Source organism: Diceros bicornis, chromosome 1, assembly GCF_020826845.1.
Source record: "Diceros bicornis minor isolate mBicDic1 chromosome 1, mDicBic1.mat.cur, whole genome shotgun sequence".
Classification (NCBI taxonomy): Eukaryota; Metazoa; Chordata; class Mammalia; order Perissodactyla; family Rhinocerotidae; genus Diceros; species Diceros bicornis.
The window spans coordinates 58,488,878-58,514,668 of record NC_080740.1 but is presented as its reverse complement, the minus strand read 5'-3'; the positions used below and the strand labels follow the sequence as shown (position 1 = coordinate 58,514,668).

Here is a 25,791-nt window from a genome sequence, read left to right as displayed (position 1 = left end):
CCAGTTTAGCAGTTTCGAGCCTTCATGCTCCAGCTGGTTCTTTGCACCTCTGAGCCCATCACTTCCATGCCTACACAAATGTCTGCCTTCCTTCAGGCCTGAGAAGCCCTGTCTTCTGGTCCTAGCAGTCTTGTCTTTCTCTCTGCTGGTTCCTTCATAGAATAGGAACTGGGGAGAAGCCCACCCCTCAGTGATAAGAGTGTGGCTAAACCCAATGGACATTTTTGAGTTCTTACCTTACCTGACTTCCAGCAACATTTAATGCTACTGATCATTCCCTTCTTCTTAATACAAATTCTTCTCTCCACTTCCAGGACACACACACCATTCTTCTGGTTTTCCATCTCTGACTCCTTTGCAGATTCATCATCTACAGGTCCAAGTCAGTTTTTCTTTTTTTGTGTGAAGAGATCAGCCCTGTGCTAACATCTGCCAAACCTCCTCTTTTTTTGCTGAGGAAGACTGGCCCTGGGCTAACATCCGTGCCCATCTTCCTCCACTTTATATGGGACGCCGCCACAGCATGGCCTGACAAGCAGTGCATCAGTGCACGCCTGGGATCCGAACCAGCGAACCCCGGGCCGCCGCAGCAGAGCGTGCGCACTTAACCTCTTACACCACCGGGTCGGCCCCCAAGTCAGTTTTTCTTAAAGCTCAGCCCTACACTGCCACTGCCTTTTCTTTTCCCTCCATAGTTCTACCCAACTTGATCTCATTCACTCTTACAGTTCCAATTACCACCAATAATGCCAATGCTTTCCATAGTTATATCTCCTCCAGCCCCCCCCTCCTCCAAGCTCCAGGTGTATATACACCTGCTTACCTGACATCTCCACTTGAGTGTCTCATAGACACCTTGGCACCTCAATCTAACCCAACATGTTCAGAGCCCAACATGATTTTCTTCCTCCCAACCAAACATGGTTCCTTTCCCTTGTTCCCAACCTCCACGAACACCACCACTGGACGTCTAGTTCCAGTGAGAAGCCCAGGTGTCATCCCTGACTCTCCCTCTCTTCTTCAATCCCCATATCCAGTCCATCACCAAGTCCTGTTGATTTTACTTCCAAATAATTTCTCAAATGCATTCATGTCTCTCCATCATCACCATGTGAACTTGTGCCCCCCTCCACAACATTCTCTACAAGGAAGCCAAAGGGATCAACTGATCATGTCGTCCCTTTGCTTAAAATCCTTCAATGGCTTCCCACTGCTCACAGGATAAAAACAAAATCCCTAACTGGGGCTGTGAGCCCCTTGCCTCTCTCCTGCCTGTTTTCTCATCTGTTCCCAAGATCACATTGCTCTCTTCCACACCAAGTTCCTCTTCTAATTTCTCAAATGAGCCATATTTTCTCCTGCCACTGGGCCTTTGTACCTGCTCTTCCTACAACTGTTTTGCCTATTAACACCTATTAATCTTTCAGATCCCTCTGAGACGGTGCAAGATTGTCCCTCTTTTATGTTTTCATAGCAATACATATCTTCTCTTCATAGGAAAGCAGAATGTCAGTTATTATCTGCAGGATTATTTAATGTCTGGTTCCCTCTCTAGAGTGCAAGCCCCATGAGGGCAGGGATGGGGTCTGTTCTGTGTGGTTCATCACCTAACAGGCTGAGCTGGTCAGTGTTTACTGAATGAATAAATGTCGGTCTACTACCGAGAGTGGTTCCCTGGGAGCGTGCATGGGGTGGATGAAAGAACTGCTCCTCCCACAGTTTAAAGTGCTCCAAGGCAATGCTGTGACAGAACTGGGTTAAAACCGTCTAATCTGGGACCCCACTGGAGTAAAGAAATTATTTTCACCAAAAATGTAATATTTTTAAAAGAATCCATTCACAATAGCATCACTACTATAATGTACCTCAAAAGAAATACATTTTTAAAAACCAACAAAGGGTATGTGAAAACTTTGTGAAAAAATTATACAACTTTATTTGAGGATCTAGAAGAAGAAAGAAATAAGTAGAGAGATACCATATTCATGCTAGGAAGACAATACTGTAAATATGTCAACTCTTCCCCCAATTAACTCTGTAAATTACATGCCATTCCAATAAAGCCAAACATAGTGGTTTTCCACAGAAACTGACTCATCCTAAAATCCAGATTAAAGAGTAAAAGGCAAAGAATAGCCAAGATAATTCCGAAGAAGACAAAGGGTATGTGTGTATGCATGGCTGGGGGTGGGGAAGATGCTTACCATACCAGACTCCGGATTCTAGCCTATTTGTGTATAAGAACTTGGTAGATGACAAATCTCACTTCAGATCAATGGAGCAAGGATGACCTAATCAATAAATGGTGTTGGAAGTATCAAAATGGAAGAAGAAAACCAGAACCCTATCCCACACCATGACCAAAAATAAATTTAGGTGGACTAAAGACTATGTGAAAAAATTTTAGAAGAAAATATAGGCTTATCTTTATGATCTTGGAATAGAAAATGATTTTTCAAAGACTAAAACACACAAAGTGTGAAGGAAAGATTGATAAACATGACATTTAAAAATTCATACTAGATGGGCCGGCCCCGTGGCTTGGCGGTTAAGTGCACGCGCTCCGCTGCTGGCGGCCCGGGGTTCGGATCCTGGGCGCCCACCGACACACCGCTTCTCTGGCCATGCTGAGGCCGTGTCCCACATACAGCAACTAGAAGGATGTGCAACTATGACGTACAACTATCTACTGGGGCTTTGGGGGAAAAAAATAAATAAAATTATAAAAAAAAACAAAAAAACATACTAGAAAATAAACTAAAAGAAAGGTCGAGACAGTCAGACAGGGAGAAGATATTTGCAAGCCTATAAAGTGACAAATGTTAGTGTGTGGAATATTTAAGATTCCCTACAAATCAATATGAAAAGACCAGCCAATAGGAAAAATGGGCTAAGAATATGTACAAGCAATTCACAAGATTTGTAAAAGCAAATCACCAAAAGTTCTATTTTTATGTTCAAGGTTACTAGTAATCAGGGAAGGTAAATTAAAATAGTGAGATACCATTTCATACCTATCATAGGTGCTAAAAAAATAAGTCTGTAGATTAGGTATATTTCAAAGAAAGAAAAAAATGGAAATTGTGCAGCACTAGTTGTTTATTCCAGTAACAGGAGGTAGCGGGCCTGGAGGGAGCACTTGGGTCTTGGCTGCTCAGTCCAAGTTGTCCAGGAGGCAGCAGCAGCAGAGAGCAGCCCAGCACGCGGCCAGGGCTGCCTGACACCCGGTGTTGTCCGTCTTCCTTTCACGTTCCAAGACGTACACTGGGGGGTGGGGTGGGGGAGGGGCAGGGGAGAGAGAGACCCAGTCAGAGGGGACTATGAGCAGCAGCGTCCTCTGATGGTAGCAGTTACCACAATCTGTGGACACTTGTTTGCTGTCTCCCTCCCTCTCCAGACAGGCAGCTCCAGGAGGGCGGGAGCCACGCCTACTGGCTCACTGCTCCACCCCCACTCCAGTATCTGGCACAGGTCAGGTACTCAACGTTTCCTGAATGTGTGAATACAGGTGACATCTGCTCAGCAGCTGCCAGACCACTATTTCCTGCCACCTCCCCTCCGCCAAGCTGACTATGAAGCCCAACCCAGCACCTTACTTGATGCTCCTCCAAAGTGACCCAGTTTGCAATGAGCCCCGCCCTGCAGCCTGGTGTGGTGGGCACCGGCTGAAAGCTTTACACATTATCTCATTTAATCCTCACAACAGCTCTGTGTTACTATTATCATTTATAACTCTCAAACACTTAGCAGGAGTGTGAACTGGTAGAACCTCTTTGAAAGAGAATGCGGCATGCACACAACTTTGACCCAGAAAATCCATATCTAGGATTTTTCTACAGAAATAATTGTCCCAGTGTTGAAAGATATGTATACAGTGTGACTGCTGTGGTATCAAAATAACCCCAAACCAGCAACAACCTCAATGTCTGTCATCTGGAGACTGATTAGCTAAATTAATGCATACATATAACAGAATGCTAAACAGCCATTGAAAAGAACTAGGTGGTTCTTCTATGTCGCCAATAAATTCAGCAAGGGATAAAAGCAAGGCATATAGCAGTGCTTTGTTTTATTTGTACAATGAACAGGATACACAAACCCACACACACTTTTTTGAAAGAATACAAGAAACTTAAAGGTCAGAGTGTGGGGTGGGGTGGAGGTTTTTACTTTACATTTTTCCCAAATCCAGGCTGGTCTGATTCCAAAGCCACACTCAAAGCTGCTCCTCTACTGTCATTCCCGGGGTCCTCTTGGCAGGAGAGAGGGCTTGTCCAATTTTAACACACCTTGGACCTCTTCTAGCCTTTGCCACAGGTGCTAGCTCCAGGGGCTTTAAAAGCAACTGGCACTGACCTGCCTGGGCTCCCCGGTGGCACTGGTCTCAGTCCTGGACTGCCTTCCCCATGTCACTGTTACCTAGACACCCCCCTTGGCCCCGACTCCACCTAACTTGTTCTCCCAGTTATTCTTGCTCCCCTCAGAGCCTGACCTGGCCCCTGTGACCCAGAGTGCCACCATCAGATATGCCTTCAGTGGAATTCTGACTCCCCTTAGGCCTTGCTGACTCTCAGCCCTGGGCCAACGCTGGGGTTCCTACTGGGCAAACCTGGCGAGCAGTGGATGTATCAAATCACCATTCCTCCCTCCAAGGAGACCAGGGAGCACCCTGCACTGCTGCAGTTCCCAAGGCTGAGCCCCAGGAGTCAGAAACACATACTCCCCACGCCAGGTCCCAAACAGCCCACTGCCAAGATTGCTTCTGCACTTCCTCCCTCTCCAGCAACACCAGCTGGGGGCACTTCAGAATTGACCAAACCAACCCCAGCCTCTTCTCTTCCTCCCCTTTGGGTTTGGGTAGGTAGTCAGAAGCCCACCTGAGCCTGGTCCTGGAAAAAGAGGGCACCGAGGGAGCAGGTACAGCCAGTCTCTGCCTATACACACTCCTGCGGATTCGATGATCTTCCAGGGGCCACCTTCAGGTCCCTCACCAGCCTCCCGGCTCCCCTCTCAGTGCTCACCCCTGTGAGGGCGAACATCATGCTCTTCTTTCCCCTCTCGTTTCCTCAGCAGAGCCCCTCCATTCGTGATGCCCCATGCTGCTGCTGTCCACCCTGCCAGCTGTTACCTCAGCAGTACCCTTGTCAGGAACGTCAGTGCCTACTCATCTCACCCTGAAAGTAGTGCCCGCCACACCCTTTGGCCTTCTCTTGACACCAGCAACACTGTCACTGGGCTCATCCTTTCCTTTCGTTCTGGAAATATTCCCTCCACATTTCTGCTCTGCCTCTGGGGCCCTCTGCCATCACCCTGGATTGCTGGGACATGGGACTGATGCCTCCTCAGCCAAGGCACCTGCCTGCTGCTCCTAGACTCAGCCTTCATCATTCTTTTCTTCGTCATCATTGGACTGAAGTCTGTGGAGCCCTGCACATTCACAGGCAGAGAACCCATTGTGGTCCCATTCTACAGAGCAGGCAACTGCATGAGAGAAGCCTACAGGTCTGTCCAGAATCAACCAGAAGGTAGCATTCACACATCAGTTTCCTGACTCCTCAGGTAGCACACTCCCACTGTTCTCCACTTAACTGCCCATCATGTTACTCCTTTGCTCAAAAACATTCAGGCTTCTCCTTCCTACAGCACTTTCTCCTTGGCCACCTTAGACTGTTCACAGATTGCATGGATCCCATGAGGCTGTATCCGGCCACATTAAGCAACCCTGCTACCTAGCCCTACCCATAAGGCCTCAGGTACCTCACAGCCAAATTTCCTTGCTTTTGTAAGACCCAGATTATACTACCTGCCTCCACAAGGAAGGCTGCTGCTCAGCACAGCACAGCACAGCCCTGCCTCAATTGGCCTCCTACCGCACAGCTCCTTTCAGGAGATGGTCGAGTGCTCTATGAGAGGTGGGGCCAATGCCGCCTCTTCATGGGTCAGGGAACCCAGTTCTAGGCACATGCACAGTGCAAAGGCAAGTATTTGTCTGACAGCCCAAAGAAAAGTGTTAATTCCATGTGGTGCAATTCCGCTAGGCTTTGAGCACAAGGCCTGTATTTGGCGGTTGCAGAACTCTGGTCTCTGTGGAAAGCTGGGTGCTTCCGTGAGGAGGCAGGAGCCCACTAAAGGCTGTATTCACAGAGCAGAGAGACAAAGCTGCCCTGAACTCCCAGCAATGCTGACGGCTACAGCAGGCATAGTGTGCATCAGCACAGCCCTCCGGTGGGCAGAGACTCCCTAGCAGACCAGCCCGTGCCGCTCATGCAGATCATGACAGTTGTCTGAGACAATGAACTCTATGCCCTACCCTGCAACACACAAAAAGACAACCTGCAGGGGGCACTAGCTATGTCTGAGAAAAGCTCTGTCCCCATCTCCCAGCCCTCCTCCTTACCAAAGCAGGCCCCAGCTCTTCCAACATCTCTTCCAGGAATCTGAGATTCAGCTGGTGGGGGGTGGATGGGGGTGGGGTGGGGCATGGTAGATGTGGTGGATGGGTAGGTAGTGGGTTCTCATCAGATTCTGGAGATGGGAAGTTCAGAGAGAAGCAGGGAAGGAACCCTCTCTACCTGACTACCTGATACTGTCACCCCAATCCAGATCACAATTCCCAAAGATACTCTGTTCCAATTTTGAGGGAGGCACCACAATTAGGATTTCAGAACAGAGATTTTAATAAGACATACAAATTGGATTTAAATATAGGCTCATCTACTCATTGGCCACATAACCTTGGGCAAGGGAGAACCTTTCTTAGCCTCAGTTTCCTCTGCTATAAAATAGGGGTAACATTAGTAATCTATACTCCACAGAGTTGCTGGGAAAATTAAGGGATCAGGCATGTAAAATGCTTAGCACAGTGCCTAGCACACTGTAAAGTGTTCAATAAATGTTCATTGATATTATTGCTGTTATTCAAATGACTGCCACTTCAGGCAGACCTCTCCCCTGACTGACTAAAGAGCAAGCCTCTTGTAGACAGACCCAGACAGGGCGGGGGGAGGGGGACTCACCAGGACTCTGGGGAGAAGCCTTAGAAATAAACAAGAGGCTGGGAGGCAGAGTCATAGGCTGTTCTGGGAGCAAAGGGCCTGCAAGATCAGCTAGCCCTTCACTGTATGGAGGAGGTAACAACCAGGCCCCCATCTCCAGTAGACCCATGGTGGGAGAACATGAGAATGCTGGAGGGGGAACTGCCAGAAACTCACGGCCCTGCCCTCACCTCAGCTCATGCACACACATACACAGTCCCCATCACTTTTCCTTTGGCCTCAACCAACCACATGGCATCAGAGCCCAGGTTCAGGGTCACGGAGACATGGTCACATCTTTGAGAAGTATGACTCTCGGAAGCTCAGGCAGAGCAGCTTCCAGGGGCAGGGGATGGGGAGCTGGTATACTAAGCCTGGGACAGAAGAGGGACCTGGCTAGCATGGGAACAAACAGGACAGCAGCACAGGGGCTGTAACCCAAGGGCCACAGACAGGCCTGTATCCTGACTGCCAGGCCCATTCCTAGTGACAACCCCCCTCCACTCACTGAAGGCCCAGGCACTCTGGGCTTTGTGGCTACCCACCCCAACAAGAAACCCCACAGTGGGCTTCACCGGCACCTGCCTAGACCATCTGCCAGTCCTCAGCCTCCCCGTGCAGACAGTGACACCTGTGAGCGGAGATATCAGCCCAACTCCAGGATCTGGCTGTGCACCCTCCTTGAACAACTTCTTCCTTTTCTCCCTGCCAGAGGAATGGCTCACCTGCCCCAGGGCAGAAAAGTGCCCCTTCTCCTCTGCGTCAGCTCCAGGAATAGCTGCCTGATTCATTAGCGGGCCCCTCCCAGGGTTTAGGCCAGAGACCTAGCTGAGGTCGGGTTACTGTGTGAGAGGCTCTTCTTCCACACCCCACACAGATCTTTCTGATCCTCTGAGAAGCATCTGATCTGCAAACTCCTCCCTTCATCCTCCAGCATCTACAACAAACCCAAACAAGGCAACCATCAGGGGACTAAGACAGAGGCAACAGCACTAAGCATGTACTCCCAACTCAGCCCCAGCTCTGTACTCCTTCCTTCCTTCTAGGTTTAGGCTCTGGTTCAGCTTGCTCCTGACTTGGGCTCTCCCCTTCACCTCTCCTAAGCTCAGTGTCTTCACCTGTAAAAGGTGGGGTTGATAGTGGTATCTGTAGTGAGGCCCCAAAGAGATGCAAATGCGTTGGCAACAAGATATCCCTTGATCCTCTCCCCTCCCAGCCCCTGCAGCCATGTGCCAGAGCAGGAGAAGAAGACAACAGTCAGCCCTGAGAAGAGCAGAAGAGAAAAGTAGCAGAGTATGTACTCCTCCTCTGCACGGCCATGTTGGATCCTACCCACCACCTGGGGGCTCCAGACACCTCCTCCGAGAGGCCTTCCTGACCTAGCCCAGCCCATCAGGGATCTGTCTGACTCTGAATTGCTGCCACCACACTATCATTACAATCATTCAAAAACAGCCTTAGAAATATCAAGCAGTCCCTAAGAAGACTGCACCACCGAGACAGGGATGGGCCCGAGGGAAGTCTTTAGATGAAAAGGGTAGGCTACAGAATGGTACACGTTGTCGAGTGCCCAGAACAGAGCTTGAGGAGTAAGAACAGGAGGACTTTCCCTTTGTATGCCAGCAATGTTTTCATTTTTATTGTGTCAGAATAAGAAAATAGGACTGTCTCAGAAATGGCTGGTTTATCATCAGGGTTTCTAAATGCCCTAATTAGACTGAGTTCCTCAAGCGCAGGGTGCAGGTCTTCTCCGTGTGCTGCCCCCACAGGGCCTGAGACACAGGGAAGGTGGCACGGGTGGATGGGAACTAGGGTTAGTCAACATGCAGCACCAAAAGCCTTCCAGCCAGGGCCAGGTGGGTACAGTGCACAGTGACAGGGTCCCTGTCCTACTCAAAAGGGCCACCTAGCCCACAGTCTGGGTCCTCACCATGTCATGGGCTCTAAGTCTACTAGGGCACTGGTGATTGTTCTTAGTGTCCTTGGCTATGCAGAAGAGGTTTGAGTTGGCTCATTTGTGGGTTTGGGGAATTTCTAATAAGAAATGAACACAGAGAATAACTATATGCCCATCAAGACAAGAATTTCACAACGAGCCTTCTCCACTTCCTAACTGGTCTGGCAAATACAGGGGGGCACTGGCCTAAGAAAGTCTCGTCTAGACGTAGAGAGACCCATGCCAGGACAGCTGAATCCATCAAAAGCCCATTATCCTCCAGATGTGTACACCTCACCAATTATCGAAGGCCCTAGGACTGGTTCTAAGCTAGTGCAGGGAAAACCAGTCCTTGTGGCAACTCCAAATGCCAAGGTATTTCAGAAAAATATTTTACTTTACTAGGAAAATATTTACATGTAATTCTAATAATACTAAATGTTGTGTAAGAACTGGATGAGATGAAAACAGATCGTAAGAACCAGCAGGCATGGGGGATAACACCATGCCTGCACAAAGCTGCCACGAGTGGAAGACAAGTGGCCTCAACAGCCTCAGTGGTCAGTGGGCTCAGGGTTTCAGGTCCCAAGATGGAGCCAAGTCTGGAGACAAGCCCAAAAGACCAGCCAACTTGGGTTGGGGAGAGGCAAAGTCAGCAAGAGCCTACAGCCCTAGAACAAGCCAGTACTGCCTAGCACCAATGCCCACAAGCGAGTGACAAGGGTGCCCCAACAATCACAGGAAGTGGCCAACTAAGTGTAGTCAATGGCAGGTAATACGTAAAACTGGAATTGTAACATGTTGTGAAAGCCTATCAAATATCAAAATGGAGTGGCAAGTTATGAGTGACCAGAGGTGGTTCTGCTGTATCTAAAATTAGATGGTGAGTAACGCTGACTTTTGGTCTGCAGTCTAGCCCTCCGAGGAGAAGGTGATTCATCAGAAACTTGCCTTCAAAGACATCCTGCTCCTTGTGCTTTAAAACTCTTGCCCAAAAGAACTGAAAGCAGGGACTCGAACAGGTGTTTGTGCACCCATGGTCACAGCAGCATATTCACAATATCCAAAAGGTGGAAGCAACCCAAGTGTCCATCAACAGATGAATGGATAAACAAAACGTGATCTATACATATGATGGAATATTATTCAACCTTAGAAAGGAAAGAAATTCTGATACATGCTATAACATGAGTGAGCCTTACATTGTAACTAGTGAAAGAAGCCAGTCACAGAAGGACAAATAGAGTATGATTCCACTTACATGAGGTCCCTAGAGCAGTCAAATTCAGAGACAGAAAGTAGAATGATGGTTACCAGGGGTCAGAGGGGCGGTATTGTTTAATGGGTAAGGAGTTTTAGTTTGAGAAGATGAAAAAAGTTTTGGAGACAGATAGTGATGGTTGCACAATGATGTGAAATGAAATATTTTACCACACGCACAAAAACCCTACATTCTTTAATTATCCGCTTATTCAAGAGGATTCCAGGCACCCCACACCCTGGGGAGGAGAAACACCAGAGAAACACCAGAGCTCAGCTTCACAGCAGGCAAAGCTCTGTGTGCCGGTGGCTCCGGACATCCTGTCCCAGCAGCGGTGTCAGCCCTCTCCGGGTTGGTGCTGTGAATCCATCCTGCAGTCCCCTGGGGCCGGCCTGGCTCCAGCCAGCTAGTGCATTGTGGTCATCCAAAAGAGTCAGTCTGCTCTGCCTGCCCATGTGCCCAGCTCCCTCCTGCCTGAAGCCTCTTCCAGACTGCTCCAACCATCTCTCACAAACAGAGGATGTGCCGAAGGTGGAAGAAGCTGCTGTTGCTGACACGCTCAGTCTCCTTCCCAGCTTACATGCTCACTTCTCGTTTTCCTGACACAGCCAACCCTGCAGGGGAGTCCAGGAATAGAGGACAGCGTCTCTGACTCAGGCAGCTCACAGACCACTTGGAAAGAAGAGCCAAAGACTTGTTTGGAAGCGCACAGTGACATGCCACACTGGGTGGGACCAATAAACAACACAATTAGAATTCCGAATCAGGACAGATTCTTTCAATGAGCCGAGGAGAGAGGAATCCTTGTTTCTCTTTCCTTATGCTACTACAAGAAAATTTAAAGAAACAATGGCTAGTGAGTGGCTCACCCACAAGTTGGCATCATTTTAGAATGGCCCTGGTGCCACAGCCAGTCCCTACAGCCTTGGCTTCTCTTGACTGACAGAGTCATCATGGCCTTACTCCCCGTGCCCCAAGGAGCGGGTGGCGGGGGTGGTGGTGATTAATGCCGGATCTGGTATTTCAATACCCTGCTGAGCAGCAGGAAAGATGCCTGGAACCAGAGAATGAGAGAAACAAAGCAAGGAAAGGGAAGAGCAAAACAGAAATAGACTCAGAAACCACAAACTGGCCCCTGAATGTTCCAATGTCACTGGCCCCTGAATATAAAACGACTGCTGTGATTTTGGAAGCTAAATAGAAATCAGGAAAATTATTATTTTCCTGGTTTCCAGGCACTGGGTTACAGGAAAAAATGGAGAGATTACTTTGCGGGGAGCTGGCTTTTTGGAACTTGCCCAGATGGGGCAGAGATCACCAAGGAGGTAGCTGTTGGGTTCTACCAATTAGTGTCCAGGCACAGGCAGGCACAGGCTGCTCTGTTATCGGCAATGTTAGCCTGATTCACATTGAGTGCCGGCCTCAGGAGTCTCATTCAAATAGTACCTGCTGCATTTTCTAACAAAACAAACACTGCCATATCGTTTTTACTGAACACAATGTGTGTTTTTATCTTAGGTATACAGACCACAACTGCCTTCTACACGTACCAGATTCTTGTGTTACTGATTAACAGCTCTAGCAGATATATTTATGCAAAACACTCCGGGTCGTTTTCTTCCTCCACTGGCAGGCTTAATTTTGCGACAGTAAAAATAGTTGTGTTTTCACCTGAATGCACCTTGGTTTAGAGCCCCGGTACATGATGAGTTCTGAGGTCAGGGCTGGGACAGGACGACCACTCTCAATGAACATGGTGAGAAGGTGATTCAAGGCAGACATCACTTGTAAGGACTGTCCCCCACCTCTACCCTCTACTCCCTGCAGCACACTGCCCACAATTTCAGAGCAACAAAGGTCACCCTTGCAGATTTGGAAAGAACCGTGTAGGGTGCCTGGGCTCTGCCAAGTTATCCACAAGAACTCCTGCTGTTTTCTAACACTGCTACAAGCCAACAACCACCCAAAAGTCAACGACAAAGGGTCCTGAAAACTACTGCCTCACCCATTGAGATGTGCCATTTGGCATACGTGAGGCCAGAGACTTCCCCAGCAGAGAAAGGGAGACAGAGGGGTGGCCTGGCCAATAGGACTGTAACTAGAATTCTACTAGCCTGGGAGACAGGGCCGGAGTTTAGGAAAACAACTTCCTTCCATGGTCAACTCTACCAGTTCTAGCCAGCTTGTCACTGAAGCCCGACCAAAAAGTCTCCAACATCATGACCAACCACTGTTCTGCCGAAACAGGAAGAGACAGGCTAATCTTTGCTATGAAGCCCTAAGGTGGGAAACTAAGTGGGGTTGGCCTTGGAGATGGAGTGGGCATGCAGGGAGCCTTCAAAATGTCAGGAATGACATAAGGCATCTGACTGCTCCTTATCCACTGAGCAGGGTTCAGCTGCCCAAAGTGGTGGGTTTATTTATAACAGTTTGGAGAACAGAAACCCTCTCAGCAAAGTCTGAAAGGCCAGCACACTCAACCTAGGGCACACTCTTGCAACCCTGCTGTCATCAGCAGCAGGAGTGCCCCTCCCCAGATCGCAGCACAAGCAGACTCCAATCTCTTGGGCCTAGCAGCTCACCAAGGAACACTGTAAAGATGAGGAGAGGTGGCTCTAGAGTTGGATACCCTAGGGTCCGCTCTCAGTGCCACCTTGATAACCTCTCCCAGCCTCACTTTCCTCCCCTGTAAAATGGGGATAATAATAGGACCTATTCCTTCATTGGGTTCTTCAGGAACTTAATGAGTTACTCCACATAGGCCCATGCCTAGTGTATAGCAGGTACTCAGTACATGTTAGCTGCTGTTATTACTCCCAAGACAGAGACCTGAAGGACAGAAGGCAGAGCCCCCTAATTGCTGAGACACCTGCAAGCAACATGAGCATTATATAAAGCTGGGAGGAGATTCTATAGACAGTTTTTCATTTTACACAGTGAATTGAGGTCTTTTTGAAGAACAAACAAAAGACACGGAAATGGAGTCAAAGAGGTGTCTATCTCTCTTAGGTACTGAGCCCAACTCCTTGTGGATGCCAGGCTGCTGGGCAATACCCCAGGAAGGCCAGGGGCACTGCCTCCTAACAATGTTCACAACCACACAGCCGTCTTAATTACCTACACCCCCCATATCAGCAGGCTGGATGGGTGACACACCAAGAATCCTTCTACAAACCCCCACGTGCACTAACCTTCTCCCATGCCTGAACAGGGGAAAGGTCCTGGTAACCCTTAACTCTTGATTCTACCTGAGTAAAAAATGCTGAAGATTCCATTGTCACTTACCTAGCCTAACACAGGGCACTCAGTAGGCCTGGCAAATAGGAGACACTGAATGAATAAGTGAGTGAACGAATGAACGAACAATCTGTCTTGCGCCTTTTATCTCGGTTAGAAAAGCTGTTTCCAGCCTGCCTGTAGACAAGCTGCAAATTTGGGCTTAGCTGGCTATTCTCTGAAGCAATGGCAAAAGCACTACTAAGGAAAAATATGAAGACCTTATTAGTCTTCCTTAAGTTCTTAAGGAAGGGAGTCACTCCCACTTCTGTCAGTTCAAACCCTTCAAGAGACCTTGGCTCATCTTGAACTTTCCTGAAATGGCTGAGGGGCAGGTCCTGGCATTGAGGCCACCACTTTAGCCCAGAAGGGATCAACCTGACCAGAAGGAGATCTTGGGAGCGAGTCTAGTGAGCAAAGGGAGCTCAGGGTCCGAGCCCAGCTAGGCCAGGGAGCGTCGGCCCCCCAGCTTACAGAAGATGCCTTCTCCAGAGGGGCCTCTTGGAAGCCTTTCCTTCAGATCTGCAGGCTTTGGGCATCCTGCCCACAGCCTTGACATGTTCATGGTTACCCACAGCTGCCCAAGGGTACTGGGACAGGACTTTTTTGAGGGGAGGCAAAGGGAAGGGAGAGGAATATTGATCCTTCATAAACTACCCATGATACACATACCCCCAAAAGCAAAAATCCACTTTTACCCATTAAGAACAACTCAAATACAATCTTGCACTCTCTCTCTAAAATCCTCCAGGCTGACAAGGTAGTCCAGGCTACCAAATGGACTCATTTCAAGGGTAAATGGAAAAGTTCAGAGGGAACAAAGAGACTTACTTTAAAAAAAGAGAAGTCTAATGGAGATTTTTTTCCCCTAAGGGAGAGCTTTCTCCTTGGGGTCCCAGGCGTCAGACCCCCTTCCAGGGACAACTTCTTAAAGACCATAAATTGGGAATAGCCTAGGAAAGATTTTGACGCCTTTCAATGGCATTTTCACATCACCACACACACCCCAAGTACAACCCCTAGAAGAATGTGTGGTGTGTGTGTGTGTCTGTGGTGGGAAGGGCTCTACTCCCTTCTCCAGCTCCACAAAGCTTCCAAAGTCGAAAAGGCTGAGGATGGGTAAGGGGATCCCTAGAGAGTGTGCCACCTTTTCCAATCCCAGCCAGGGACATGCAAGACACCTTTGATCAAATGAGGAAAAAGCCACTGAGCCCAGCAGTGGGAAAAGGAGGGGAGCAGAACTGGCCTCTCAAAACCAAAGGGTTGCAGCCCTGACAGCACACAGCAGCAAGCTTCCTGGTTGAAAGCTGATAAGCTTTCCATAAGAGTAGATAGGAAAGTCAGTATTTCCCAGAGGAGAGAGCCAAGGCAAATCTGGAACAGCAGACGACCAGGGCAGGCTACAAATGCTGCCATGATCCACTCACTGGTCTGTCTCCGTGGGTCTCTCAGCCCCCTCCAGACTGTCGGGTCAGCTCACAGGGCAAGAGTCGGGCCCTCTTCATCTCCGTATCCCCCAAGGTCCAGCTCCTGCTGACACAGGCTCACTGGATTCAGGGGCTATGCTTGCTATACCTGGTATAGTCCATTGAAGTAAAATGCAATTCCCTTAACCTCTCTGTGGCTCGGTTTCCTCACCTAAAAAAATGGAGACAATAGCAGCACCAACCTCTTGAGATTGTTATAAAGATTATATGATTAACTCCTCGAAAAGCAGCACAGTAACAGGCACAAAGTAAAGAGACAATAAATTACAGCTATTATTGTTGCTGTTATTCTATAAGCTAAATAAATAAAGGGCTAAAAGGAAAAGCAATCTGTGTTGTAGAGCTTTACAATGTACTGAGATTTTTAAAAACGAGAATAATTTAGACTGGGGGGAAAAACCCCAGCATGAAGCCAGCAGTGAGAGAGTGACATCTGAAATGGAGACCTCAGTGACAACTGACCACTCCTCCTTAACACCTGCATATTCATGGGCCGGCCCCGTGGCTTAGCGGTTAAGTGCCTGCGCTCCACTGCTGGCGGCTGGCGGTTGGCGGCCCGGGGTTCTGATGCCAGGCGTGCACCGACACACCACACGGCTTCTCCGGCGGCCATGCTGAGGCCGCGTCCCACATACAGCAACTAGAAGGATGTGCAGCTATGACATACAACTATCTACTGGGGCTTTGGGGGAAAAGAAAGAAATAAATAAAATTAAAAAAAAAAAAAAAGACCTGTATATTCTACAGGGCTGAGATGCAGCTGAGGATACACAGACTTAATGAATTTATTTTTTATTTTATTTTATTTTTTTTGTGAGGAAGATCAGCCCTGAGCTAACATCCATGCTAATCCTCCTCTTTTTGCTGAGGAAGACCAGCTCTGAGCTAACATCTATTGCTAATCCTCCTCCTTTTTTTCCCGAAAGCCCCAGTAGATAGTTGTATGTCATAGTTGCACATCCTTCTAGTTGCTGTACGTGGGACGCGGCCTCAGCATGGCCGGAGAAGCGGTGCGTTGGTGCGCGCCTGGGATCCGAACCCCGGCCACCAGCAGCGGAGCGTGTGCACTCAACCGCTAAGCCACGGGGCCAGCCTGAGACTTAATGAATTTAAAATGAAGAAAAAACAAAACAAAACAACACCCAACAACACTTTTATGTAGCATTTTATTAGCTGTAAATATATCCCCTAGACAGAGATTAACATACTAGTTGAATTTCAAAAAGAGCTGCATCATAAAAAACTAAAGGGAGACCAAAAGATTTATACCCAAATGGCACCTACTATCTCTGGACAGTAAAATTATGGGTATTATTTACTTTCTGTAAGGAAGAGATAGTTCTGTAATTTAAAAAGTTATTTTAAAAACGAGACTACGTTTTGCTATGCAAGAACCTGGGTGTGACCCAGGAGCAGAAGCCTGGAGTGGAGCAGAGCTGCACTAAGTGGGGTTTGGAGAACGCCACTCTTCTGGCCCCCGATGATGCTGGACTTGGTCATCACAATCGTGTCAGTGTCTGATGCGGACACCAATGCTTGTCATCTTCATTGTCAGCATTTTAGTTATGATCATCCTGTGTCACATTCTGCTTTTTAGAGCACCTCAACTCTGGAGAGCCACAATATATGCAGAATATAGACTTTTTCCCCTGTGGCTAACCACACTGACCACCAGGAAGCAGGCGCTAGGTGCTCGTGGGCCCCCTGCCACACCGGCAGGGGGTGTGGGTAGAGCCACACTGCCTGGGCACAGGCTCTGGAGCCAGCCCCACAGGCACAGCTAAAGCCTCATTACTATTTGGAAAGGAGTGTTCTAGGGAAAGATCCCGGCCACCCTAGGTGACCCCACTCACAGGGAGGTCCCAACACCACCGTCTTGGCTTCAATCCTAGAGACTGACCTACTCCATCCCACTCACCCCTTCCAGTTTCCCTAGGTGCCTTGCACCCAAGCCATCTTCTTTTCTCGCCCACCAAACCAATTTCCTCACTGTTTATATCAACCTAACTTAAAAAAGCTTATGCGAGAGGTAAAGCGAACATGTAGGTTATGTTTCAAGACTCGGTAAAAAGTAGTATCAGAGCAGAAAACCCAGGCTGCGCCGGGTGGAAGGGGGCTAAGAACGACCATGAAGCAAACCGGTCTGGGCACAGGGTAAGAGTTCAAACACCTTCTGCCTCCCCGGGCCAGCCAGGTCCAGCCAACCCCACCTGCTCCCAGTCAGCAGGCAATGGGCACATCCCACTGGCCAGCTGAGTAAACTGGATCTGCAAAGGGTGGTTGCCTTTTCATACTCCATTACCCTGAGTGCTGGACAGGCCAAGGCTTTTGAAAGGCAAAAGAGGGTGTTTTGCATAAAGTATCTGATACCAGAACAGATGGCGTCTCTATATCCAAGAAGATGGAAAAACCCGAGGCCCTCTTTAGGAGCCTACAGTCCCCCAGTGTCCTCATGACCAGACTTTCTTCACAGGATGCCCAGGTGACCTAGTGTAGTCACTAAAGGAACTTCATCGAAGCACTGGGCCAAGCTGAGCAGATCTGTAAAGTTAAAGCCTGAAGTCACAAGCGTGTGGAACGAGACTCAAAGCTGGTGCCAAGAGCCCAGTACACTCACTAGAGGCCAATCTCATGTGCTCCAGTGAAAAGAAAGGAAGAGAGTTGCAATTGAGTGCCCCCAGAGAGAGCACGTCTTACTCATAGAGCCCACCTTCTTTACTGCTGCTAACAATACGTGTTATTGCTAATTTTGAAGTATTTTAAGGATATCCCTAATGGAATGCAAAAGAGCATAAAAGAATACAATGTGAAATCAGGTGGACTGGGGTGCAATTCATGGCTCAGCGAGTTACTATTTGACTTTAGGCAAGTTAATTCATCTCTCTGAATCCCAGTCTCCTCATCTCTAAAATGGGAAGCCACCAGGACCACTGTATAGATTAAATAAGATAATGTATACAAAGCACCTGAATAAGATCTAATTAGAAAGAGTAACATTTATTTAACGCCTGGCACTAAATTACAGAAGACATTTAACTGGCATATAACAACTGTTGAACGCGTAAGTGGTGATTCAAAAGGAAAAAGGAGGGCCGGCCCCATGGCTTAGCGGTTAAGCACGCGCGCCCCGCTACTGGCGGCCCGGGTTCGGATCCCGGGCGCGCACCGATGCACCGCTTCTCCGGCCATACTGAGGCCGCGTCCCACATACAGCAACTAGAAGGATGTGCAGCTATGACATACAACTATCTACTGGGGCTTTGGGGGGGAAAATAAAAAAAAGGAGGAGGATTGGCAATAGATGTTAGCTCAGAGCTGGTCTTCCTCGGCAAAAAGAGGAAGATTAGCAAGGATGTTAGCTCAGGGCTGACCTTCCTCACAAAAAAAAAAAAGGAAAAAGGAAGACTAAATTATAAAAAATTTTTACTCATTCATGGGAGGCCACATGACACATGGAAGCATGTGAGGCTCTGGGTCAGACACCTGGGGAACCACGAGGAAGACATTATAGCTTCTCTAAGACTCTGGTTCCACATCTGTAAAATCTGGGATAATACACTTATCCTGAAGGACCACTGCAAGAATCGAAGCCACGTCCATAAAGCCCTCAGCCCTGCATGAGGCCCCTCAGTAGGTGCTCAGTGAAGGGCAGTCGCTGAGGAGCACGGGCTTTGGGGTTCGATTGTGGGTCTGAATCTCAGCCCCACCACTTCCTAGCTGTGTGCCCTTGAGCAAGGCAGCTTTTCTCTGCTTCAGTTTCTTCATCTATACAATGGGGATAAGAAAAGAAGACCTACCTCAGAGGGCTGTTCTCAGGACTAAATGAGTAAATATGTGTCTGACCCACAGTAACTACTTGATAAGTATTAGCTCAATTATTTAGTTAGTATTTATTAATTATTTAATAATTAAATGTTAAAAAATTTGGACCACTGGCCTCAAACTCTTCTTGTTCTGCTGGTTTTAATCTAGGAATTGGTATCAAACACCCAGATCCTCCAGTCCCAGACTGCAGAGAAGCTCAGAAACAATGCCTTTCCAGAGGTCAGGAGGGAGTTTTTTATGGTTCCAAGTTGCTGGAGCCTTCTTCCTGGGCAGAAGGGAAATACATGTATTTTTCAGCTGCTGATTAAGCTGACTAAGAAGGTCTTTTCCTCCACTGGGCTCAAAAGCAATGGCCAACTTAAATTTTTCATTATGAAGACTACAGCAGTGGTTCTCAAAGGAAGGTGATTTGGGCCCCTAGGGGACATCCGGTAATGTCTACAGACATTTTTGGTTGTCATAACTGAGCAGATACTACTGGCATTTAGTGGGTAGAGGCTAGGATGCTGCCATACACCCTACAATGCTCAGGACAGCCCCCACACCCACAAAAAAAAAAATTATCCAGCCCAGATGTCAACAGTGCTGAGGTTGAGATACCCTGCCCTACAGGAAAGCTGCTCCTGACAAAGTAAGTGGGGGAAGAACAGAACACACAATGGCGTCTACACTACAATGGCAGCCAGGTACAAATGACATGTGCATGTAAGCGAGAACTGCCTAGGAAGTAAGAACACAAAAATGATTTGAGATTATGGGGTACCTGGATTATGAGTGGAATTTTTTAAAAAATTCCTGTGAGAGTTGTTATTATGTTTAAGGACCAGAGAAAGAGTGAGGGCCAGCACCCAGTGGAGGCAAGAATGACCCAAAGCTACATCTCTCAGTTCTGATAATTCACATATCTGTGACTGCCAGTATTGGAACAGTGCTCCAACCCCCGGCTACCCAGTGAATATTCTGCTCAGACCCCAGACAAAAAAAGTGAACCTGAGGGAGGGAAAAGTAGTGCAAACAGTCTTTTCTGCAAATTCAAGCCCAACAACTTGAAAAAGCTTATTCCAGAAGCTCACCTCGTCTTCTCTCCTGCATATCTCTAAACTCTTCTGCATCTTCAGTCACTGAACAGAGTTACTGTAGAATCAAGTGGTCAAATTAGACAAGGTCTCTGCTATCATGGAGCTTTCAGATAGTAGGGAAGACCCTAATTCTCTAACTAGAGCCCAGACTGTAAAATTACAAACCTATGAAGGACAGAAACCTGACTCAGACTGGGGTGTACCACTCATTGTCACTGAAGTGACACACAAGTGAGGTGGGAAGGATTAGTAGGGGTTGCTGTATGTACTGAGCCAAGAGAAGTGTGAAGAATTTTCCAAGCTATACAGAGGAAATACCATTTAGAAAAGCCACGTGGGAGAAGAGGCCTGCTGAGGCTGACGAACTGAAACGGAATGTGGGGCCAGACCATGAACGGCCTTTTGGAATGTTGGTCTTTATTCTAAGAATAATAGAAAACCATTAAGGAGGGCAGAAGAAATGTTTACACCCTTAACTTGTATACTTCCTACTCTGGCAGGACCAAGGGTTAGGTGAGGAAACTGCTCCCACCAAAACCTCTTCATCCTCAGGTAAATCAAAACTTCTGGCCTATCACACAGAACCCAGTCCAGTCGCAAAGCCTCCAAACTAAACAGAAGCCAAGAGAATACTGCAAAAAGGAAGAAGGAGCAGCTTACCCTCCAAAGCAGGGAGCAGCAAGTTCTAAGCCCAATGGACCATGAAAGTCTATGCCCTCCCCGGGGTAGGGAAGAGGGCACCCTTGAGACGGCTGAGAGAAATAGCTGATGTCAGAGCCCTTGTCAAGAGCCACAAGCCCAGGACCCCTCCATAAGCAGCCCATCTTCTCCTAGTTGAGGGGCCAAATTCCGGCTGGATCAAACCACAAGCAACTCTCCCATTTGTCCCCAGGTTCTGTGCTTTCATCTGCACAGGCCCTGAGGATTCACTCTTTCAGCAGATCTTTCTGGAAGCCCTACTAACTACCAGCTACTATGCTAGGTCTGGGAACCATATTGTCTCCATCTCATACCCCTTTTCTTTTTTCATCTTCTTCCTGCTCCTTCTCTAGACACCTCCCTCTTTGCGGCCACTGGATCTCCATCTTCTCATGGCAAAAAATATATGTGACAAGACCCACTTCCTGGGTCAGAAACCACACATTTCTCAATTCTGACAGGCCTGGCTAAAGTCTCAAAGGTGCTGGCCCAGGCCCATGTGAGAGATAAGGGATTTTTTCCAAGGAATTCCACGAAAATGCCATTTGGGCATTAGAAGATTCAAATGAATATCCCAGGATGCGTACTAAGAGATGTGAGAGGAAGGACAAAGATTAAATGGATTGAACAAAGATAAACTGAGGATAAGATATAAAGGAGGGTTTTGCAAGACAGTCAACTCTTGCCACAAAGAAGGTAGAGACCAGGATAAACTAGGAGGCCAAGAAGGAAGAAGCACCCAAGAGGCACAAAGTATGCCAAGCGCGGTCAGCCAGATCTGAAGGCAGCAATGGAGCAGAGCCCACTGGCACTGGCCACCTGTCCCGGAGGTGGAGCCACTGAGGCAGTATCATAACAGAGAACAGGCTCTCAAGTCAGACACGGTATTAGAATGCTTGCTCTGCCACTTACTAGCTCTGACCTTCGGCAAACTCTCTTCTTTAATAGGATGCCAATTAATGATGAAGGATATACAGTGTTCAGCACCAGGCCTGACACACAGCAAAAACTCAGTAGAAGCTCCTTAGACCCACTCTCAGGATTCTGTGCAGAGGAGATGAGGAGGAAAAGGACCCCAAGGTAAGGCCTGAAGGAGAATGCCTCACAAGATACTGTGCAGGAAGAGGATACTGGGGGAGGGGGACACTCAACCATTCAACAAACACTTGGAATTGAGCAGTAAACATAACATACAAAAGTCCCCGCCTTCAAGGAACTTATATTCCCATGAGAGGAGAAAGGCAGCCAAGGAACACAGAAACAATATGTTAGGTAGAGAAAAGAGAAGAAAAGGGATAGAAAGTGCCAAGTTGGGGTGCTACATTAAATGGGGTGGAGAGAGAGGGGAAGTGGTTGGAAGGCTTCTCTGACTATGTTACAGCTGAGTAAGAACCAAAAGAGAGGACATAAGCCCCATGGATTTCTGAGGAGAGGGGAAGGCAGAGGGCAACGGGAAGGCAGAGGGCAAGGGAACGGCACATACAAAGGCCCTGGAGTGGGAGGGGGCCTGGTGAGTGCACAGGGCTTCTCTGAAGGTGGAGCAGAGTGTGGAGGGGCAGCCCGCTCATAGAGGGCCTTGCTGGCCACTGTAAGGACTCTGGCTTCTACTCTGAGTGACATGGGAAGATATTAGGGGGTCTGGGGAGAAAACAGCAGGTGGCAAGAGCAAGAGGAAGGAGACCAGTTATGTGGCTATGACTGCAGATGAGATGACCCTGGAGTGGACCCACAGATGCCTCAGGCCAGTGGGGATTCTGAGGGTAGATCAGGAATGATCCTCAGCAACTGGCTTCCCCACATTCCCCCAAGAGCTTCCTGTTTTCACCATCCCCCATCCATCCACAAGCAAAAATTCAGAAAATTTGTATGGGACAAGGGAGGGTTTCCTAATTGCCCATCAAGGTGCCATAAACTGTACAAGGTATATTACTTTGTTTATTCTTCACCACAGTCTCATAATCCCAATTTTTACAAAAACAACAGAAGCCAAGGGAACTGGAGAAACTCTACCCAGATTTCTAAGCCAATGCAGCTTTTGGTGGCCCCACGCAGCATCCTTGCTGGGACGTTCGGTCATCTGATATCTGGCAAAGAAAGAAAGTACTGGAGCTGGACTTTATCTATGCTGGAAAGGCTTCCCAGGGCAATGAAAATGTCTGATCAGAGCTTCTGATTAAACAAGACATAAAAGGCTCAAGAAGCCAGGCTGTAATTCCATACTTCAAGCCAATTAGCCAGACGGTTAAATTCCTTCCTCTTCTATCCTCACACTGACTGATGAGAGCAGTGTCAGACACCCAGGAGGGTGTGCAGAAGGAGAAATGTGCCATCCCACCACCCCGCCACGCAATCTCTGACTGTGGACTAAAGGAGAGGCCATTCCTAACTTCTTGCTGGTTGGCCAACAACTCAGCAGGGCATTCCTGGAACAGGTACTCTCTTTTTGCCTCTTCAAATTACAAAGAACCGTAATGGGGTCACTTTTAGTTCCCAAATTACAGGCTTAGAAACCCGATTCAAAGGCCAACTGGGCTGTTGAACTCCATGGGGGCATCCCAAGGACTCTGAAGTAAAATTTATTTTGTTTTAAGTCAATATGTTGCCAGATAGCACAGTTCTAACCCAGAAGAACATGTATAAAACCCCAATATCTGGGGGCTGGCCCCGGGGCGTAGTGGTTAAGTTTGCACACTCTGCTTCGGCGGCCTAGGTTCAAGGGCTGGGATCCCAGGTGCGAACCTACACCACTTGTTGGCCATGCTGTGGCAGCGACCCACACATAAAGCGGAGGAAGACTGGCACAGATCTGAGCTCAGGGCTAATATTCAAACCTCAATATCTAGACTCACGAGAGTTAAATAGCAAGGGAGGAGTCCCAAGGGGAAAGAGGCCAGAGACCTAACATGAATTCACAACCACCTTTCGAAATGGTGATCTTTCCATTCATCTGACACATATTTACTGAGCACATACCATGTGTCAGCACTGTTCTAGGTGCTGTGGAAGGAGAGATGAAGGAAAGAAAAAACTGCCTTCGTGAAGCTTACAGGGGGAGGCAGGCACACTCAAAGATCAGGGAGGTTAAGTAACTTGCCCAGGTCCTGGCGTTAACAAGGGGATTTAATCCAGCTCTCTCACACTCCACTTCACCTCTGTCTACTAGGAAACTGGTGCCATGCTATAACTACCAGGTTTTTGTGGGGTTTTTTTTGGGGGGGGCTGGGGGGAGTACAGGGGAGGGAAAAGGCTGAAAAGAGGTATTTTCCTTTGGTGGGTGTTTGAGAATTGCTGTGGAATCTGTGCTGGATCACAGCAGCAGGGCATGAGGAGGAAATGCATTTAGTTTGGAATCAGGACTTACATCCAAGTCAAAACTCAACAACCCTGGGCAAATAACTAAACCTCTCTGGGCTTCAGTTTGAGTATCCCCAAAAAGAGGAGGTTAGCCTAGCAAGAAATGGTAAATGGCTTCATCTTACCTAACAATTCAAGCCTATTCATAGTGGTTGCCTAGGACACTATGGAAGGAGGATTCTGGAACCATATTCAGGCTGAGCAGAAAGAGCCACAATTGATTAGTGATGTCTGCTATGAGCCTGGAAGAGTGATTAACCTGTGTGATCATCTGAGGACTCTTCCGCTTCTGATGATTTTAGGTATCTGAGTGCAAGTCATTTTAATTTTGGTGACAGAACTAAAAAAACCTCTTCTTTCATGACTTTCTAACCAATTCACAGAAGTTTCTTTAAAAAGACAGATCACCCATTTTCTGATATAAGACTGGAGATATTTTGTTTAATTTTTCACTTTAAACAATTCTGTTATTATGGCATATTCACAAGAACCTAGAAATAGTTTTATTATTTAGAATGTCACTGAACAGGAGTTCACCTATCACCACTGGGACTTGTGGTAGTGTTTCCAAAGATCTCCCAACCCAAATGCCATTTTGCAATGTGGCTTTGCCACTCTCCCATCAAGGAGTGAAGGCTACTTCCTCTCCCCTTGAATCTATGCTGGATAGACCTGTGGCTGCTTTGACCGACAGAGTGTGATGGAAGTGATGTTCTGAGTCTTCTGAGCTTGGGCAGTAAAAAAGCCTGGCAGATGATGACTTTGTGGTTATGTGAGGTTTGGGTTAATCTGGGTGAAAGGTATACAGAATTGTTTGTACTATTTCTGCAATGCTTTTATAAGTCTGAAATTGTTTCAAAATTAGAAGTTAAATAAAAAGTTTTTTGTTTCTTTGTTTTGTTTTGTTTTTAAGGAAGGTCTGGCAGCTTCCACTGGCACGGAAGGAGCCCAACCACCTGAGGCTGTCACGCTGTGAAGGATGCCCTAGCTAGCTACATTGAGAAGCCACATGGAAGGAGGGGAAGGAGGAAAGAAAGATGCCAGAAATGTGATTTTTTTTTTTTTTTGGATTTGAAAGAAAATTTCTCGCCCTAACGAACCAGAATTACAAGAGTTCACCTGAAACTGAAACAGTGGACAGAATATGGCTGAACTTAAATTAAACCTCCAAGGGAAATAAGAGGGGCAACAGAGCCAATAAAAGTGGACAAGCCCAGGACTGGTCTGGAACACACATAAAGATCATAGCATCTCAGCATGGGTATCATCTGACCCCTCCCAGCAGTCAGACAGCCGTCATGCTCCCATCCCTCTCTCCCTTCTGAAGCATCTGCCAAATCAAATGGCTTCTTCCTCTATATTGCAAGTGTGAGCCAACCCAATAGTACCCCTTTGGGCATACTATAAAGCCAAGAGGAAAGTTTATAAATCTCATTCGAGGGTAGAAAGTACACACACTCAACCGAGCACACTGGTTATCACCTATGTTCCAGCCCCAGTAGATGCCATGGGGAGCAGAGATGAATCTTTCCTGCCAAGCCCTGCCCAAATTACAGAATCTTTAACTCTAAGATTGGGGTGGCTTGTTATGTAGCAATAGATAACCAAAATATATGTCAAACTTCTCCCTGTGGTAAAAAGCCGTAAATTCTGGTTTGGCAAGATCTGGCTGTGATGGGTCTTTTGGACCTAATCCTTGGGTTGAGGTCAGTTCCACACTCTTCTTGGCTCAGTGTTTTTGTCTCCTGAGTTCCTTTTTACACAGCATCCCTACTCTTATTGCAATAAGATTTATCTTAATATCTAACAATATTAGAGGGTTTTTTTCCTTTTTTGCAGC

At 47.6% G+C, this 25,791-nt stretch overlaps 1 protein-coding gene across 1 annotated transcript in view; it reads right to left on the bottom strand.

Moving 5' to 3' along the window:
• Positions 1-3,081: 3,081 nt before the first annotated feature.
• Positions 3,082-25,791, bottom strand: part of CYSTM1 (cysteine rich transmembrane module containing 1) — a 45,253-nt gene continuing 22,543 nt past the window's right edge. The window contains exon 3 of the mRNA XM_058541861.1: positions 3,082-3,264. Within this exon, the coding sequence (XP_058397844.1) occupies positions 3,155-3,264 (110 nt within the window). The 3' untranslated portion in view covers positions 3,082-3,154. The remainder of the gene's footprint in view (positions 3,265-25,791) is intronic.